Below are 17420 nucleotides of genomic sequence, written 5' to 3' on the forward strand. Positions count from 1 at the left end.
TCTATCTATCTATCTATCTATCTATCTATCTATCTATCTATCTATCTATCTATCCATCTATCTATCTGCCGGTGTACAGTCCTTTTTTGTTGGACCTTGGCCGATTTTTTAGTTTCTTAATCTTTACACAGTCGGTAGGACTCCTTGGACAGGAGATCAGCCCGTCGCAAGGCTGCTACCTACATACAGAACAACACAAATACATAATAAACGCACACAAACATCCATACATTGAGTGGGATTCGAACCCACGATCCCAGCGTTCGAGCGAGCGGAGACAGGTCATGCCTTAGGCCGCTCGGCCAGTGTGATCGGCTACCAGAAACACTAGTATTCGTAAATGAAATATTACATCATCGAAAGATTCCTTATTGAGAATTTGATCCATTCTGAAATGAGGTTTTATACGCTCTCACAAATTATTAAGTTGTGACATGATAACTTAAAGATGACTCTTACTAGGCAACGGTGTGGATAAAAGTGGTTCCGCAACTACGAATCAAAGAAGCCACAAAATAGGAGCTATTGAGTTATTGCTAGGTAACGTGGTGTTGCCTATGCGGTCCGTTCCGAGATTATGTAACGAGACCAACCGCAGTCATGCTTCTGAACACACTCTGTGGGTACACTTGGGCCACCATGTCCACAGGGGATATAAATGCAAAGGACATGGCCCTTCAGTTTGCAGGAGTCTCGAAACCGAGGCACTAAAATACGGCCACGAACCCCGATCAACCCGGACGTAATAACGACTGTGTTGGCGAGGACCAGCAACAATTGCAAATGACAGGTCTGTGCTCTTGTCAGCGTGGGCACTTCACATCTACAAACCCGTAGTTCTCAGACAGCAACAAAAATCTAGTCTTGGGCTGCAGATTGGACTTGAAACCAAGGCAGTCTGGCAGACTGACTGCCATTCGTAATATAAATTTAATGCTGACTTTAAGTCATGCGTCTGAAGGCTCCCAGAGCCGTCAGAGAAAAGAATATGGTATTAGGTCCAATGGAAATTTGAATAAAGGATCACTGTGCTGGCGAAGGCCAGTACCAATTTAGCAGTCAGTCAGTGATAGTCAGTGATAACCAATGAGTGGCCAGTTGAGGACGAGTTATAAGATGGTAGTCAGCCGGTAACTATGTAAGCGGGGACAGAAAATCTCCACTGCTGGGAACCGTAACCGAGCAACGACTAGTAAAGATAATATCAGACAGAGATTCAGCGTGTTCTGTAGTGAGAAGTCGAATGTGTGAACTAGTGATAACCTTATAATTACTTGTCGTTACGAGGTGGAAGAATTCAATACTTTCAATTTCCGATATTATGTGTAATTTAACAAGTCTATAAGAACCTAACTATTACCTGCCTTTTAATATTCTTATAACCTTAATATATCTATCCGAAAATAGTCCAATATTTTAAAATATGGAAAAATTAATTAAATTTTTACACTAAATTTGTGTTAATAATATATGCCTAAAAATTTAATTTAAGAAATGCATTTAATTCTCAACATGGGTTTTTTATAATATATAATTAATTAACAAATGTTTATATTTGTCAATTTCATACCACCTGAAGTTGATTGATACGATTGGAGCTGCCATTACCTTTAAAATAAATAACTATTGTGTTCATCAATTAATTGTCATGTAGACGGTTGTTAAAGTAAATTCACGGAGGTCTACCTGCATTAATTTCAGAATTGTGATGTTCATAATTTTCAGTAATGAATTATTAAAGAAAGGATTTCCAAAGAAAGCAACTTTTCGCTGCAAGTAACATTAGAAGCACTGTTCACAATAAGCCTACGCTAGTTTATTTCCTTCATATATTGTACTCACAGTTGTGTGTTTAGGACTCCCTTAACGCCTCGAGGACACTAAGTGGGATACAACATATATTAAAGCAGAAATATTAAGTCCCTGTGCTTTATTAAGCACCGCTCCACGAATATGTGTGAGGAAACAGAGGTAGAGCTCCAGGCATTCTTAAACTCGGCCTTAGGTAGAGATGAGCTGTGAGCTTCAAGCTTCGGTAGCTTTAACTCCTTGGTAAAGAGCCTCCAGTACCCATTACGTGGGAGACTATGTAGTTGCTAACAGGCAAATGAAACCCAGCATGGACAGACTTAATAGATGGAGCTTCACGTTTTCTGTTTTTAACTGTCTGAAGTTGACTCTAATTATTGTCAGCACCGTTGATAAAACTAATTAGTGTTTCAGTGCTTATCTTCAACATCATAAACCATGTCAAATATAAGTTAAAAGCAAATATAGGTACCGGGAGCGGTGGCAGCTTAGTCCGTGTAGCGGCTTACTACAGGCTGGATGGCCGAGGAATTGGCTCTCGATTTATGATAGGACTAAAATATTCTTCTATTCTCCATAGCGCCCAGAACGTCTCAAGAGCCCATATAATCCCCTATCTTCTGGGTTCTGTGGACTCTTCCTCTAGGGGTGGAAGCGGCGGGAACTTGAAGCTGACCACTCACCTCCATCTAGTGCTGAGTTTAAGAATACATGGAACTATTCCTCTACTTTCCCATTCATCTTAATGTAATTCGAATAGTGACAGCATCATTAAATACCCACATTTAAAGTACATGTCAGATCATAATTCTATACAGCATGCTATTATATTGTCCGTAGGCCGTAATTATGCTGGGCATTGCTCATCGTTTTGAGGTATATTCAGTATACAGAATGATCTGGACGGTAGTTCTGCTCCTGTCTTCAGATTTCTGGTTGCTAGTATACTTACGTATTTTCTGCTTATTTCTGTGATACTGGCTGCATCGGCCTATAACAAACCTGAGGGAATTTTATTACTGAATCTGAGTGATATCTAATAGGCCACTAGTGTACAGAACTATCCCCTTGAAAGTCGTAGTAATATATATCAAATGTAGAATTCAGCCGTAAAGTGGAGCAACAGAAGGAAGTTATCAAGATTTACGATCGCATACTAGCACTAGAAAGCAATCAAGAAACTGGATAAGGCTGTTTTCCGGCTCATCTTGTTGCTAAATTTGAAGTAATTTTTTTATTGCTAGTGGGGTGGGACTAAGTCCCTTGTACTGGCCTATTCTGGCCTATTGTACTGGCCCCAGATGATAGGTGAGGGTGATTGTGGAGCAATTGGTGGAATGAAGATTGGCAGGGGAAATCGAAGTACTCGGAGAAAACCTGCCCCAGCGCCACTTTGTCCACCACAAATCCCACTTGACCAGACTCGTGATCGAACCCGGGCCACGGCGGTGGGAAGCCAGCGACTAACCGCTTGAGCTATGGCGCGGCCAAAATTGAAGTAACTTAAAGGAAATTATCTAGAAAAAAAGTAGAAATTCTTTGAAATTTACGGCACAAAAAGTACATTTGACACATGTGTGACTTCATGGATATTCTGTAGGGGAGACCGGGTAGATGACGGTCATCTAAGAGAACTGATGGATTAGATGAAAATTGTGTGTAAAGCTGAATATTTTGTATAACCTAGCATTTAGTATGATGGGGATTACTACTTAAATATACCGTATGAAAAACAATCGATAATTGAGGAGCTCTTTCAAGGAAATAGCGGCTCCGGTCTAGAAAACCGAAATTAAAGGCCCTGAGGATTCTTTGCGATGACCACACGACACCTTCTAGCCGCTAAAGTTGGCACTAAATTCGCTGACAAGCGGCGGTCGCTCGGTCGGTATAGTTCGCTTGTAGAATGAAACCACGAAGTTTGGTTTTGTATATGAAGAACAACCAACATAAAAATTCTGTAAGAACTTATAAGTAAAGGAAGAGCTTTGACGGGTATTCCCCACCCCTATAGTTCATGACAATCACTATCTGAGCTTCAAGATATCACTGAAATACTCGTAAATCAGACGATCTCTGAATAAAACATATTTTACTAGTAAGTAGCTATTGGGCACGTAGCTTATCCTACACAATATGTAAACACGTACCTAAATTTAAATAGTTCAAAGAAACTTCAGTCACATCAGGTATTTTAACGTAAATTAGATCATGGTGGTACGAAATAAATACATGCAATTGTCTCGGTATATGTAACAGAAAAAAAATGATTGTATTCACTTTTGTATTTCATCGAATCAAGCCCTAGGTGACAGCACTGTGAGGAAATATCTGTCTGATACTGTTTGTCAGAAAAGTGACTGAATGGCATTACCCGTTGACCACTATCACCCCGTCCTACCCTACAACAAGAAAAGTCCAGTATAGTTGTAGCGTGACGGATGAACTACTGCCAAAGATTTAGAGAATTCCAGTTTTACACTTATGTTTACATGTTGATACCTGACTTTGACCCAAGTCCTGATACACCAGAGGCAAGCAGCGGACTAATACAGTAGATATGGTTTTCTGGATCTTGCAGGCTGGCGGGGCGTTCGGCCGCCTGATTCTGTTCTCGGGGGCAGTATATTACGAAAATGTAAGTCAATCACCAATTTTGTTAATTATATAATACTTCAAACAAAAATTCATGGAATATTACAATTAATTTTCTTCGTATTAGGGAAGAAACTGTTGCGAATTTCTCAAGGGTCATATAAACCAAAATTTCTCGGACCTTCAGGAGAAATAGAAAACAATGTTATGGCCGCTTCCTCCCTCTCACTTCCCTTCTGGGAACTCATAATTTAGGCAACTTATATAATAATTAAAAAAAATTTTTATTTTGGGTGGAAATAAGAACTAATTAAAGGGTACATGATATTTCTGTGCATTTCATAGACATTTTTCTGGTCAACGTCCCAACACTGATTGCCCTGTTTTCAAAATGCCGCCTTTGTGTCCTGTCCTAAGCCAGTTCAAACTGTCCTACAATACCACTTCTTACTCTGCATGCTCATGCTCAAAAATACACGTATCTCAGAGTTATCCTCCTCTCCTGGCTTTCCGATCAAAATTTAGTCCATTTCTCCATGTTTGCTTCATGTCTCGTTCGATAGTCCCCTCTTAATTTAGGCCTAATAATAATAACAGTATCTTATGAAGACTGAAACTTATGGCTTTCCAAATTATGTAATTTGTCAGGCAAGGATCTACGCGAAAAGGAAATAACTATGAAATGTATTCAGCCAAACTAAGAGTCGCATTAAATTGACACGATTCCACAAGCTGTAAATTATTTTTCATTACTTTGTCGGTTGTCCAAAAGCATAAAAATTAAAATATACAAAACTATAATCTTCCCTGTGATTCTGTATGGGAGTGAAACTTGGTCTCTGATATTAAAGGAGGAACATTGACTGACAGTGTTTGAGAACAGGGTGTTGAGGATAGTACTTGAACCGAAGAGAGCATGAAGTGACAGGAGGTTGGAGAAAAAATGCTTAATGAGGAGCTTCATAACTTGTACTCTTCTCCAAGTATAATTAGAATGTTCAAGTCATGGAGGATGAGGTGGGCAGGTCATGTAGCACGAATGGGGAGATGAGGAATGTATATAGAATTTTGCTGGGAAAGCCAGAAGGAAAAAGACCACTGGGAAGAACAAGGCGTAATTGGGTGGACAATGTTAAAATAGATCTTAGAGCGATAGGATGAGATGGTAGGGATTGGACTGATCTGGCTCAGAATAGGGACGATGGAGGGCTCTTGTAAACACGGTAATGAACCTTCGGGTTCCGTAGAATGCTTTGAAGCTCTTTAGCTGCACAATTTTCGGCTTCTCAAGAAAGACTCAGCTCCCTGAGTGAGTGAGTGAGTGAGTGAGTGAGTGAGTTACTTCGTAGGTAGTAATACAAACTGTTCCCTAATTATTCCTTCATACTACATCAATTGCATTAAACAACGTAGGATTAAGAGTTAATAATTTAAGTACTTGAATCATTAGTAATTTATTAGTTTTTCGATTCGTCTGGATAGACATGATAACAATAGAACTTCAGCCTTTGTTGGAGTTAGCAGGAATTTCTTGTCATGATAATGATGAAAGTGATCTTATCACAGTTTGCTTAAGTTCTGCGGATACAATCTCGCACAAAACATCCATATCCTCTCCCTCTTTGTCCTGTCTCGAATTTATGCTTTCTTTATGATATGATACAATGTTAACGTCGAGTTTTTTTCAAATTATTCCAGTTATGACATAATATATATATGGAACGACGGTAACAAATCAAAACCTGATTGAGGAGGAAATTAAGAGGAGATTGAACTCGGGTAATGCTTCCTACCATTCAGTCCAGAACCTTTTGTCTTCTCGTCTGCTGTTCAAAAACATAAAAATTAGAACATACAAAACTATAATTTTGTCTGTGGTTCTGTATGGGTGTGAAACTTGGTCTCTGACATTAAGGGAGGAACATAGATTGAGGGCGTTTTTTGTCACGGTGTTGAGGAGAATATTCGGACCGAAGAGAGATGAAGTTGGAGGATGGAGAAAACTGCATAATGAGGAGCTTCATAACTTGTACTCTTCTCCAAGTATAATTAGAATTATCAAGTCAAGGATGATGAGGTGGGCAGGTCATGTAGCACGAATGGGGGAGACGAGAAATGCATATAGGATATTGATGGAAAAGCCAGAAGGAAAGAGACGACTGGGTAGACCAAGGCGTAGGTGGGTGGACAATATTAAAATGGCTCTTAGAGGGGTTGGATGGGGTGTTATGGATTGGATTGATGTAGTTCAGAATAGGGACTAGTGGAGGTCTCTTGTAAACACACTAATGAACATTCGGGTTCCATAAAATACTGGGAATTTCTTGAGTAGCTGCAGATTTGGCTTCTCCTCAAAAAGGGCTCAGCTCCATAAGTAAATATATATATATATATATATATATATATTAAAAATACTATCCCATTTAAAGACCCTAAATAGCAAAGGGATACTTTTGCTTTATATATATATATATAAAGTCGACGTGTTCGCTGTGTGAAGCCATCTTTTCTTTCACGAAACAAACACCAAGGGAAATAGTTAACGTTTTATATTCGTTTTTCAGCAGAAATACACGTATATAGAGTGAAAGCTATGCTGGCCACCTAGGGTTCCACTCATATACGTCAAATTTAAGCAGATAGCCAACTTCCAGAGGGAAAATGTTCAAACTCACCATATTTCCGAGTTTTGCGATTGGCTGGCCTGGTAATCGGAATTTGCACCGCGCGACATTGTTTCAGAAGGAGAATATTCACTACCCATTTTATGTCATTTTTACTTCTTTATCTGCTGTGTTTCTCCTCCAAATCCTTCAGAAATTAATCCTCTTCTTGATAAAATTTCCGCTTACTAACTTCACCATGCCAAATTCTAGACAGCTGCTCGCTGAGTAACGTGTTTATCTCTCCAAATACATATATTTTATGCCCAACATTTAAATATTTTAAATTATTAATCTTATTTCCATCTCCCAAATATATTAACGTAGAATTGTCTACAACGTGACACTGTGTGTAGACTCTTCAAAAAGAATTGTCGGTGACAACATAAGTAAGCAAGTAACAGGACTTTGCTTTGGAAAGTAAAAATTCGTCCCTTTACAGAGATGGCTAGCTAAGAACTACTAATCACAAAACACGACGAAACTCGAAAGGTCATATGATAACTATAATTCCTGAAAATATACGCTTACTGGATGCTAAAATATTTACTTTAAATTCCTGAGATGCGATACAGGTTTCGTAGTGCGGAAACTGAAGGATACTGAGTCAATTCCAGATATCTTGTGGCACTTAGAACGTGTCTGGTCTGGTTAAGAAGCATTTCATAATTTTTCCTGTAACTTTTTTAAAACGACAGAAAAATCGGGGACCAGCAGGGTGTTCAAAATGAGACAGGGAGATGTTAAGGGAGTATTTGCTCCTCTTTAACATTTTGCCCACCCATACATCATGTAGTATTGTCATCCTTTCGAGGGCATCAAATGATCTGTTTTGTAACGTGCAGCCATATCCATATCCCAATTCTTGGGAAACGTTGCTTAAAACGAATATGTGACTTTTCTGGGGACTAATGATAAAAAAATAGAGAAATATCGCTGAGCTGGCGTCTTTGTAACATGAACTTGGTTTCGAAGAACTATTACGTTATTATTATTATTATTATTATTATTATTATTATTATTATTATTGTTGTANTTTGAACCCGCGTACCTTGAGTCATGAGGTGGGAACGTTACCCCTAGACAACGGAGGCCGCTTGTGATAACTATTACGTTTCCTGCAAGTGAAATATTTTTTGTAATAATAACACAACCTAATACGAATATTTCATTTGCGCACGAGGTTACTTTAAGAGTCATTTCTCTCTGTGCCGCAGAATCTTAATGGCCCTGCTTAAGATTGTGAGTGCGCACGCGCTGGCTACTAGTAGTACTAATTCTGCCGGTAGGTGGATCTGCCAGTAATAGTTTCTCTGTACGATTTGATGTTTGCAGAATGGAGGATATGAAGAGTTCTGTATTCCGGGATTTAATGCCTTGTGGTCCTCTGCTTGCTACCTGCTTCTTTCTGGTTTCTTGTTTCGCTTATTATTCTACCTTGAAGATGGAGGCGACGTATTCTTCCGAAACTTCCGTTGATATTCAACGAAATGCATATCCTAGAAAACAGAACTCTTCAAAAATTTTTCTATTATCATTTGTAGTATTTATGAAATATGCAAACCTCATGTATGAGATCAAAATTTCCAGATTTTATAAATTAATGGGGGCTCATGGGGACGTGTTTTATAAATGACTTATGTTCCTAAGAATAACAGGAAGTTCTGGGAAGAACTAATGCCTACTTTTATTTGATATGATATGGATCGCATAGAAAACGACTCGTCCAATAATTCTTGTATTGTTGTGTGAGTATTCGTTGCCTCGGGAACGTGTTTACCGAGCTGTTGCCTAGCAAGTATAGGAAGGATACACGTACAGCTATAGATAGCTAGGTAGAAAGCCATCCCTGTGACAGGCCGTGAAGTCCCATAGGGTTGTGAGACGTCGAGCTCACACAGTTCTCTAGAAAATCGGCCCACAGATGGCGGCAAGGTTGTCAACCTTACGCGCAGGTCGCCATTTACCCCATTAAGATTCCTGGTACTCATTTCTGTTAGAGACTGAGTGCACACCAGAGCCATAGTGCGGCTGGAAGGAGTAGATAAATTGAAAGAATTCACCTCATCGGGACTCGGACCCGTGACTTTCCGGCTTGTACCTCAACCAAACTACGCTACAGCGTGCCCCCCAGATAGCGAGGTGGTATCAGAAGTATACTTTTATTATTTCAAAAGAGGGAAGTACACTAAAAGCAGCATATAAGCAAAGAGGGGCAAACTTTAGGTGTACCTAAAGCTACTTCCTATGTGTCTGGTACGTATTTTAAATATGATTCAGCGAGCTATAAAGTTCGCTCCATGTTACTGTTACAGGACGGCAGGAAATTAGGGTACGGGAGCATGCAGGGGATCCCCATGGTGGCGTCGAGTCCAGTACGTCACGAGAGCCCCTTGGGTATCAACCCTATCGAGGTACAGTCGTACCAACCGCCCTGGAAAGCCCTCACCGAATTCGCATTGCACACAGACCTGGATCGCCTCGATCCATCAGCACCTCCGTTTCAACAACTGGTAAGTCAGGTAAGTGCAGGACGTGTTTCGTATTCGTCGTCGTGCTTTTCCCTGTGCAGCTTGAACATGTGTTCCAAGTTACTCAAGCTGGAACGCATTTAAAATTCCGTCAACGTTCCAATTTATAAAAGCCTGATATCTACCAAAATGTAACTTGTTATGCCACAGTGTTTTATATAAGTACTACACTATTGGGTATGGTCTTCTGTGTTGTAATGTGGTGTAATTCGGAGGTAGATCATGGTTTCGGAGGAACGTGTTGCAGTTGTCGCCCGGTTCTGCTGATTTCTTGCTTCCTCACACTCCGATGAGATGAAGGAGACGATATGTTCCCCTTAAATTCCTGGCTTTACAATACGAAAGGCCCATGGTCATGAAAACAATAACAAAACAGATATTAGATTGTTTTTCGGTTTACGGATTAGGCATTCAAGCATATTCAAATTTATGATTAAATTCGAAATGTAAGATTCTTTTAAATATTCGTTGATACTTCTTAGACAAGGGATTGGCCCGTCGCAAGGCCTCTTCCTATACAGAACAAGAGAAACCCAGAAAAATCGGAGATAATCATATATGCCCCAGAGTGCGATTCGAACCCACTCTCCAAGTGTTCAAGTATCCCAAGACTTTAAGTGCCTTAAAATTCGCGGTCAGTGTGATCAGCATAAATGCTGACGTAACAACCAATATTATGTTGCACATTGTCCATTGTTTAGAATGTATTTCCCATACAAATTTTCGAGAGCTTGTTGTTTATTACCGTTTGCAGGTGACCCGTTATCGCTGTAATATCAGATGAGAAGTTTGGGCTCTAAGGTTGGGGCCACACCAGCGCACAAAATGCGTCCGTTGTAACGAACGTACTTTATGACGGTCGTTGCTGAGGACACCACACAGTTGCAGAATGCAGTGCATAGTTTTTTGTCTGCAATGGAGCCAGAAGAAAGCGTAGCATTCGCCTCTCTTGTTTATTTCTACAACGGACGTCACGACGTTCGTTACAACGGACGCATTTTGTGCGCTCGTGTGGCCCCAGCCTAACCTTGGACATTTAGAGTAATAAGCTAGCATGCTAATCCCCAGAAATTGTTTTTGTCATGTTTGCTTAGTGTTCAAACATTATTCTCTGAATTTCTGAACGAATCTTTGCAAAGAAAAGCTTGGAAAACTTCTTAGGTGACAAACATAGAGTTCTGTGCTAATTCTTTTCCATTAAATGGATTTCAGCAGTAGTATTTGCAGTTGAATTGATTAATTGTGGTATAATTAGTGTGATAAAGTTTGTCATATTAAACATAAATTCAGCGTCAGAAAGCATTTTTTTATTTCTTACGGTTGATTAAAACATTTTGCCTTGTAGCAAATTAAACATAAAATAGAAATACCCGAAATTCCACTCAATTAATAGCTCTTGAAGGTAATGTCCTTATTCTTTTACTGATTTCTCACGGGTTACGCAATAGAGCAGTTGTGCTGAAGCTGTGTAAGAAAACTGTGCACATGTTACGTAAGTCTAAAAATTGTACAGGTTTATGATCTAGTTATGTTCAGATATTAGTTTCCATTCAAAAACTCTGCTGTAACTAAGATACGAGTTATAATAAACACAAAAATAAGCTTGATATGTTAATTAGTTGAAATTCTGACCAATCCGTGCCAGTCTGAAAGACTGTGAAAGTGGAAAAACACGTTCGTCTCCATATATATACTATATATGTAGTGTGGTACGCGTGACAAGAATGACGGGTTCTAGTTCGGATGATTGGATTTATTGGCACCTTGATTACAATCTCTCTTAATCACATTTAATTACAGCGCTATCGCTGTTTCTACGCTTTATAGTTCACTGTTACACATGCAGTAGTCCTCTCTCGGTAATGCAATTAAAACGCAGACACAATCGCTTCATATCACTCCAAATATTACACATTAGTAAAGTCTTCTAATCACGCACGAAATATCTACACGACGAAATTTCCGTAGCTGTCTTCCACCGAGAACTCAGCTGAACTGCTGGTGTTATTCTCGTTAAATGGCCTCCGCACCGACCACGCACAGAAAACTAATTTCTGTTGTTGTAGAGAAATGTTTACCGCGACGCTGAATAGCAACGGTCGCAGCACGGACTCCATAGAAAGCCACTCACGTGACAGCCATCTCGCCAACCCATTTGCGAGCTGACTGTTGAATAACAACGAGCTATAAACATTCATCCTATTCGACTGAAGGTTGTTTATATGTCGTTGCCTAGAAACCCTATGGCCATCCACGTTAAAGTATTTAAATATCAATATACCTATAATTTTGTGTTTGCAGAAGTTGGTAGGACTATACGTGACAACAAAAGCGACAGTAACAACATGATATCTAGAGAGGAAGGCAAAAATTGTAGAACTAAAGCACAACAAGAACAATAATGGGAAAAATACAGAAATATGAAAGAATATGTAGAAGATTGTTTCAGTAATTTGTTCAAATTCGGTTTAATTCCAAATTACCCAGTATAACACTTGATATATATATCGTACACAACAAGGTATTAGAAACCACAATCAAATATATATATATATATATTGTAAAAATAAGAGTATTTGATATGAAATATCTTTCACGTTACTTTTCACTGCGATTCCACATGGTTACAGTCTTGTAAAAATCATAACATATTGCCTCATAATGAGAACACCGGACAGGACAGAGAAACTTTATAATTTAGAAGAAAGTTATATATAGTGACAGAAATTTATAGAACATTTGTACAAGGTAGTTACCGGTGACTCTTTCCTTGGGATAAAGCGGTCGGGGAGTGAAGCTGACCACTTACCTCCAGCTAATGCCGAGGTCAAGAAAACGTGGATCTATACATCTACTCCCCCAGTATGCCTTCATGGCGTAGTGCTTATTAGGAGTCACACTGTAGTGTAGTTGGTTAAGACACTATGCTACAAGCCGGAAGCTCACGGGTTCGAGTCCCGATGAGGTGGATTTTTCAATTTACCTAATCTTTCCAGCCGCGCTATGGCCCTGGGGTTTACTCAGACTCTTAACAGAAATGAGTACCAGTAATCTTCGGGTAGGGGGGAAGGGGGGAAGGGTGGCCGGCGCATAAGACTGACAATTTTACCGCCATTGTCTAGACAAAACGTGTGACCCTCGACGTCTCACAACCCTATGGGTCTTCACGGACGGTGACAGGGATAGCTTTATTAGCAGGGACTTTACCTTTTACTTTGTACAAAATGACCCAAGGTATCAACAAAATACAGTTTGATTAAAAATAAGTTATGTTTGTTGAAAATGAAACTCTATTGTTATTTCTAGAAGGAAGATTGTAGTTGGAGATGCCTGGGCATGAGTCTCATGAGCTGCAAACCAATGAAGAGCACTGTAATAATACTAAAAACTAATCTTTCAATCTCACTGTACATTTAATACCGTAAAATTTTACAAAGCGTCGTTAAGTAATTCACGATACAGACATCCATAGCGAGGATTCATATTGTGGCCAAATGTAGTTTAACAACCGTCTAGTCTCGTAGGTGGTTACTAACATTTCGAAGAACTATAATGTTTCTATCTTCAGGGCTAATAATGTACTCCGAAGATATGGTATTATATTTCTTTGAAAATTTAACTACCTAGCAGACCATAAGGTTTCACAGGGCAGAAAAATCATAAATCTCGTGAAACCCATATCTCGTATATTCCTAAAGACAGTACAGAGTAGGAGATGTACCTTTGCCCCTAGATGGACGATGAGCACCTTTCTGTGTTGCGTGCCATTTCCTTGAAACATTCCCCTTTTTCCCGTATAAAATAGAAATCCAGTCTTTGCAACACTGTCCAATCACATGAATTTTCACAGGTTTATATTCCTAAGATGGAGGTATAATAGACAGTCTGGGCCAAATGAACCATTACTACAGTAAGATTTCAGTACGAAACAATGCCGACAGTATATCAACACCACGCATGCGTCGAGCGATGCCGTCAGCGCCCACATTATGGGTTAACGCTTAGGACGGACGTACACGTAAACAGTTTATATATGTGTCACTAGCATGTACCACACATTCGCTCCTTACGACTTGGTTTTCAAATGATTCTACTCAAAAAATTGTTGTCTACAACAGGGATGCAACACGAATAAACCAAAAAAGTAAGGAATAAAAAATCACACCCCAATCACATTCAAGAGCAGCTGTTTTTAGAACGCAGTGATCCCTCTGTAAACTTTATCCCCTGGCCAAATGGGATGCTTATTTTCATTTGCATTGCCTGCCATCATACGTCATGTTGGGTGCGAGATGACTGACATCTGTCGGAAGTGTTGGGAACAAAACCATGGTGGTAAATAACGAGTTGCCAGCGGCGACTTCCGCTCCGGAGTCGCTCATCGGTTGCTGGCGTTAAAAGAAATAAACAACATAACGCCATCTTTATAAAAACTCGTGGAAGGAAGGTTTACGAAATGATTAACATACCTCGGTTGTCTGGCTTCCAAACACCGCGACGCGTCACAAGAGTAATTTCAAGAAAGCCTCTGCGTTAGACAAGACTCTTTCTCTTCAACATGAACATGCATGCGTTTTATTCGTTTAGGCATATTGATACTGAAGCTTGCACAACTTAATTTACCTAATTCTTGATTCAGTTTACTAATTAATTAACTCCATGAAGGAATGTCCTTGAGAAACTAACAAATACTCAGTTAAGAAACCCCCTGCATTTTATTAAAACCGAAGGTTCATTACCTTGTTTACAAGAGGTCACCACTAGACTCCATCCAGAGCCAGATGAATCCAGTTCATGCTCTCCGGTCCTATTTATTTGAATCAAGATTTGCCGAGAGTGAAAAACACGGACGTTTGCAAAAAAATGCTATATGTGACGGCACGTGGCACTTGTTGATGTTTTATGTGAATTGCATAGTCAAAAGATATTTGAAGGGGAAGTTTTCCTTACATTTGCAGTTCTTCGGTTGATTTGTAACATAGACTGAGAGTGTTTGAGAAAAATGTGTTGAGAAGAATATTTGGATCGAAGAGAGATGAAGTGACAGGAAGTTGGAGAAAACTGCATAATGAGGAGCTTCATAACCTGTACTCTTCTCCAAGGATAATTAGAATGATCAAGTCAAGGAGGATGAAGTGGGCAGGGTATGTAGCACGAATGGTGGAGAAGAGGAATGCATATGGGATACTGGTGGGAGAGCCAGAGGGAAAGAGTCCATAGGAAGACCAAGGCATAAGTGGGTGGACAATATTAAAATGGATCTTAGAGAGATAGGATGAAATGGGATGGGTTTGATTGATCTGGCTCAGGATAGGGACCAGTGGAGGGCTCTTGTGAACACCGTAATAAACCTTTGGTCTCTATAAAATGCTGGAAAATTCTTGAGTAGCTGCAGAATTGGCGGCTCCTCAAGAAGGGCTCAGTTCCATGAGTGAGAAAGTAAGGGAGACTTGTACAGTAGCCTGTTATTCATTTATGAATTCTGTACTGTTAGTATTTACAAATTTAAACATTCAATTAATGTGATAAGATGGAACAGCACAATAAACTGTGATTTAAAGAACAGCTTATATAAAATATAACAATATAACAATATAAAATTGTCTGTGACCTTAATTAAGCACCATATCTTGAAGACAAACGGGAGCAGTGGAATTATTTCTTCACATATTCGTCAGGATCCGGCAGATTCTCTCTCTAGGGAAGAGCCCTCTGTATCCACTGGATATGAAGCAGGGTGGATACCGGTTTCGCCTGGGCATTGTGAATAAGAGAAAAAACTTTTCTCCTTGTAGAGAATCGAAGCCGGATTCCTAGGTCGTACAGTCCGTAACATAGTGACTATACAGACTGAGATATTATAAAATAATATATTCATTATTTGCGTATATTATTTGCGAAGAGCTCCATTTGCAATTCGGTATACTTCAAACATCTGGGCCCATTTTACTTGTCCCTTACTTTCCCATCATATTCCGATGAAGCGACTGCAGAAGGCATAACTATGGACTCTGGAGTTCCTAATAAATTCATAAAATATGGGAGGTGGGAAATCTCCTAAAATGAATATGGCAAGCATAAAAGTAATGAAGTAGTTTATTTCATCCAGAATAGCAGCAAATTTTACCATCTATTTGCACATAATAGACAACAACGCTCCTTCACAGCCGACATGAACTTCCAGTAGTACTGTACCTCCACACATTTCCATAACTCTGCGCTGCCTGGCATCCAGTGAGTACAGCGGCCTCCCCGTTCACCTGATGCCGGTAACACAAGTGTTTCCTTCGCCTTGGGGAGAGATGTTAGAGCCACAACAGAACATCGAAATGTATAGACACAATTGTGGTGGACTTCTAATGATATGAGTGAAAATATGTAGTATTATATATATATATTTTTTTTCCTTGGCACTACAGCCCCAGTGGGCCTAGGCCTACCTCCATGAACTTCTCCGTTCACTTCGGTTTTTCTAGATCTTAGACATACGGTAGGACTCCTTGGACGAGTGATCAGCTCATCGCAAGGCCTCTACCTGTACACAGACACAGAAAAACGCACACACACAAACTAAACATCCATGTCCTGAGTGTGATTCGAACACACGATCCCGGCTTCCGAGCGAGCGAAGACACTGCGTGCCTTAGACCGCTCGGCTACCGTGACCGGCAGTATTATATTTAAGGTATTAAATTTTGAACTTCATATGTCTTAATGTTATATTTTTCATATTAATTTGCTTAAACTCTAAGTGCTAAATGACCTATTCGATTCTGTGATGAAGATTTTTTTCTGCTTGTCTCATTCAATAAACAGCCGAGTCCCCGTACGTTCATATTTATGAGGAATATACGAATTTACAAGTATGTTTTCTGAGTACATTCGCTATATAAATACTGTATAATTGATATTCCTCTTAAGATTAATATAATACAACGCCTTCATACTGCACTTTGTTTTGTTGAATTGAAGCTTGTTTTAATTCATATTCTTTAGGTTTTATTCGTTTGTTTTATGTACAAATAGGAGATATGAATTGCATATTTACAGTTAATTATAGATTCAGTCTGAACAATTTCTGCCTACATTGAATGAATGTATACTGCTTTTTACTTTACAATATATTTCGACCATATACGGCCATCATCTGTTAAATAATTTTTATCCACACTCTACTTTTCTGCTTTTTTTCCCTCTTATATTGAAATACAGTATTACTGAATACTTACAACTTCACACCCATAAAGATATGTTTGTTTGTAAAGCTCAAGACCGGTATGTTATGTATCGTCAGTCAAAATAATCCTACCAACTTTACGGGATTCTAGTGCACAATGGGGAGACCGCTGCTTACTAAAGTACCGAAACAAAAATTCTGCTTAATTTGTTACATCTTGTTGTATTGTTATTGGTTCTCTTGTATTTTACGAATCAGGGCGATTGACCTTGACAAAAGTACGAACTTAAGATTATGAGGTTTTCTACTGCAATGGGCACTATACTTACTGACTGACCACAAGTACAAGAAATGGACTGAAAATATTTCACTTTAAGCGACATTTTAAGATGACCGATACTTGCCGAAAGATTTAAATAAACATCCATTTTTAAAGGGTTTGTGTAAGTAGCTTACGGCCTGGGCCATATTAAATTACGAATTAGATAACATCAAACAAGCATGAGAAGGAACGTCCTTTTCTAAGACTTTTATGATTACCGATGAAGTAAAAGGAATCTGGCGAAATATGGATGATGAGGAGATTCATGATTTGTATATCACACCAAATACTTTTAGGATTTTGAAAAGAAGGAAGATGACATG

General features: G+C 39.2%; 1 protein-coding gene across 4 annotated transcripts in view; it reads left to right on the plus strand.

Annotated features, from left to right (window-relative positions):
- LOC111870049 (insulin gene enhancer protein isl-1) overlaps positions 1 to 17420 on the plus strand; it is a 252674-nt gene that overhangs the window by 201404 nt on the left and 33850 nt on the right. For 2 of the 4 annotated variants that reach the window (XM_023862008.2, XM_023862007.2), the window contains exons 5-6: positions 4391 to 4447; positions 9383 to 9589. In XM_023862008.2, the coding sequence (XP_023717776.1) occupies positions 4391 to 4447; positions 9383 to 9589 (264 nt within the window). The remainder of the gene's footprint in view (positions 1 to 4390; positions 4448 to 9382; positions 9590 to 17420) is intronic. The other 2 variants (XM_023862009.2, XM_023862010.2) reach the window with 2 other exon arrangements.

The sequence above is a fragment of the Cryptotermes secundus genome, unplaced genomic scaffold (genome assembly GCF_002891405.2).
Source record: "Cryptotermes secundus unplaced genomic scaffold, Csec_1.0 scaffold165, whole genome shotgun sequence".
NCBI lineage: Eukaryota > Metazoa > Arthropoda > Insecta > Blattodea > Kalotermitidae > Cryptotermes > Cryptotermes secundus.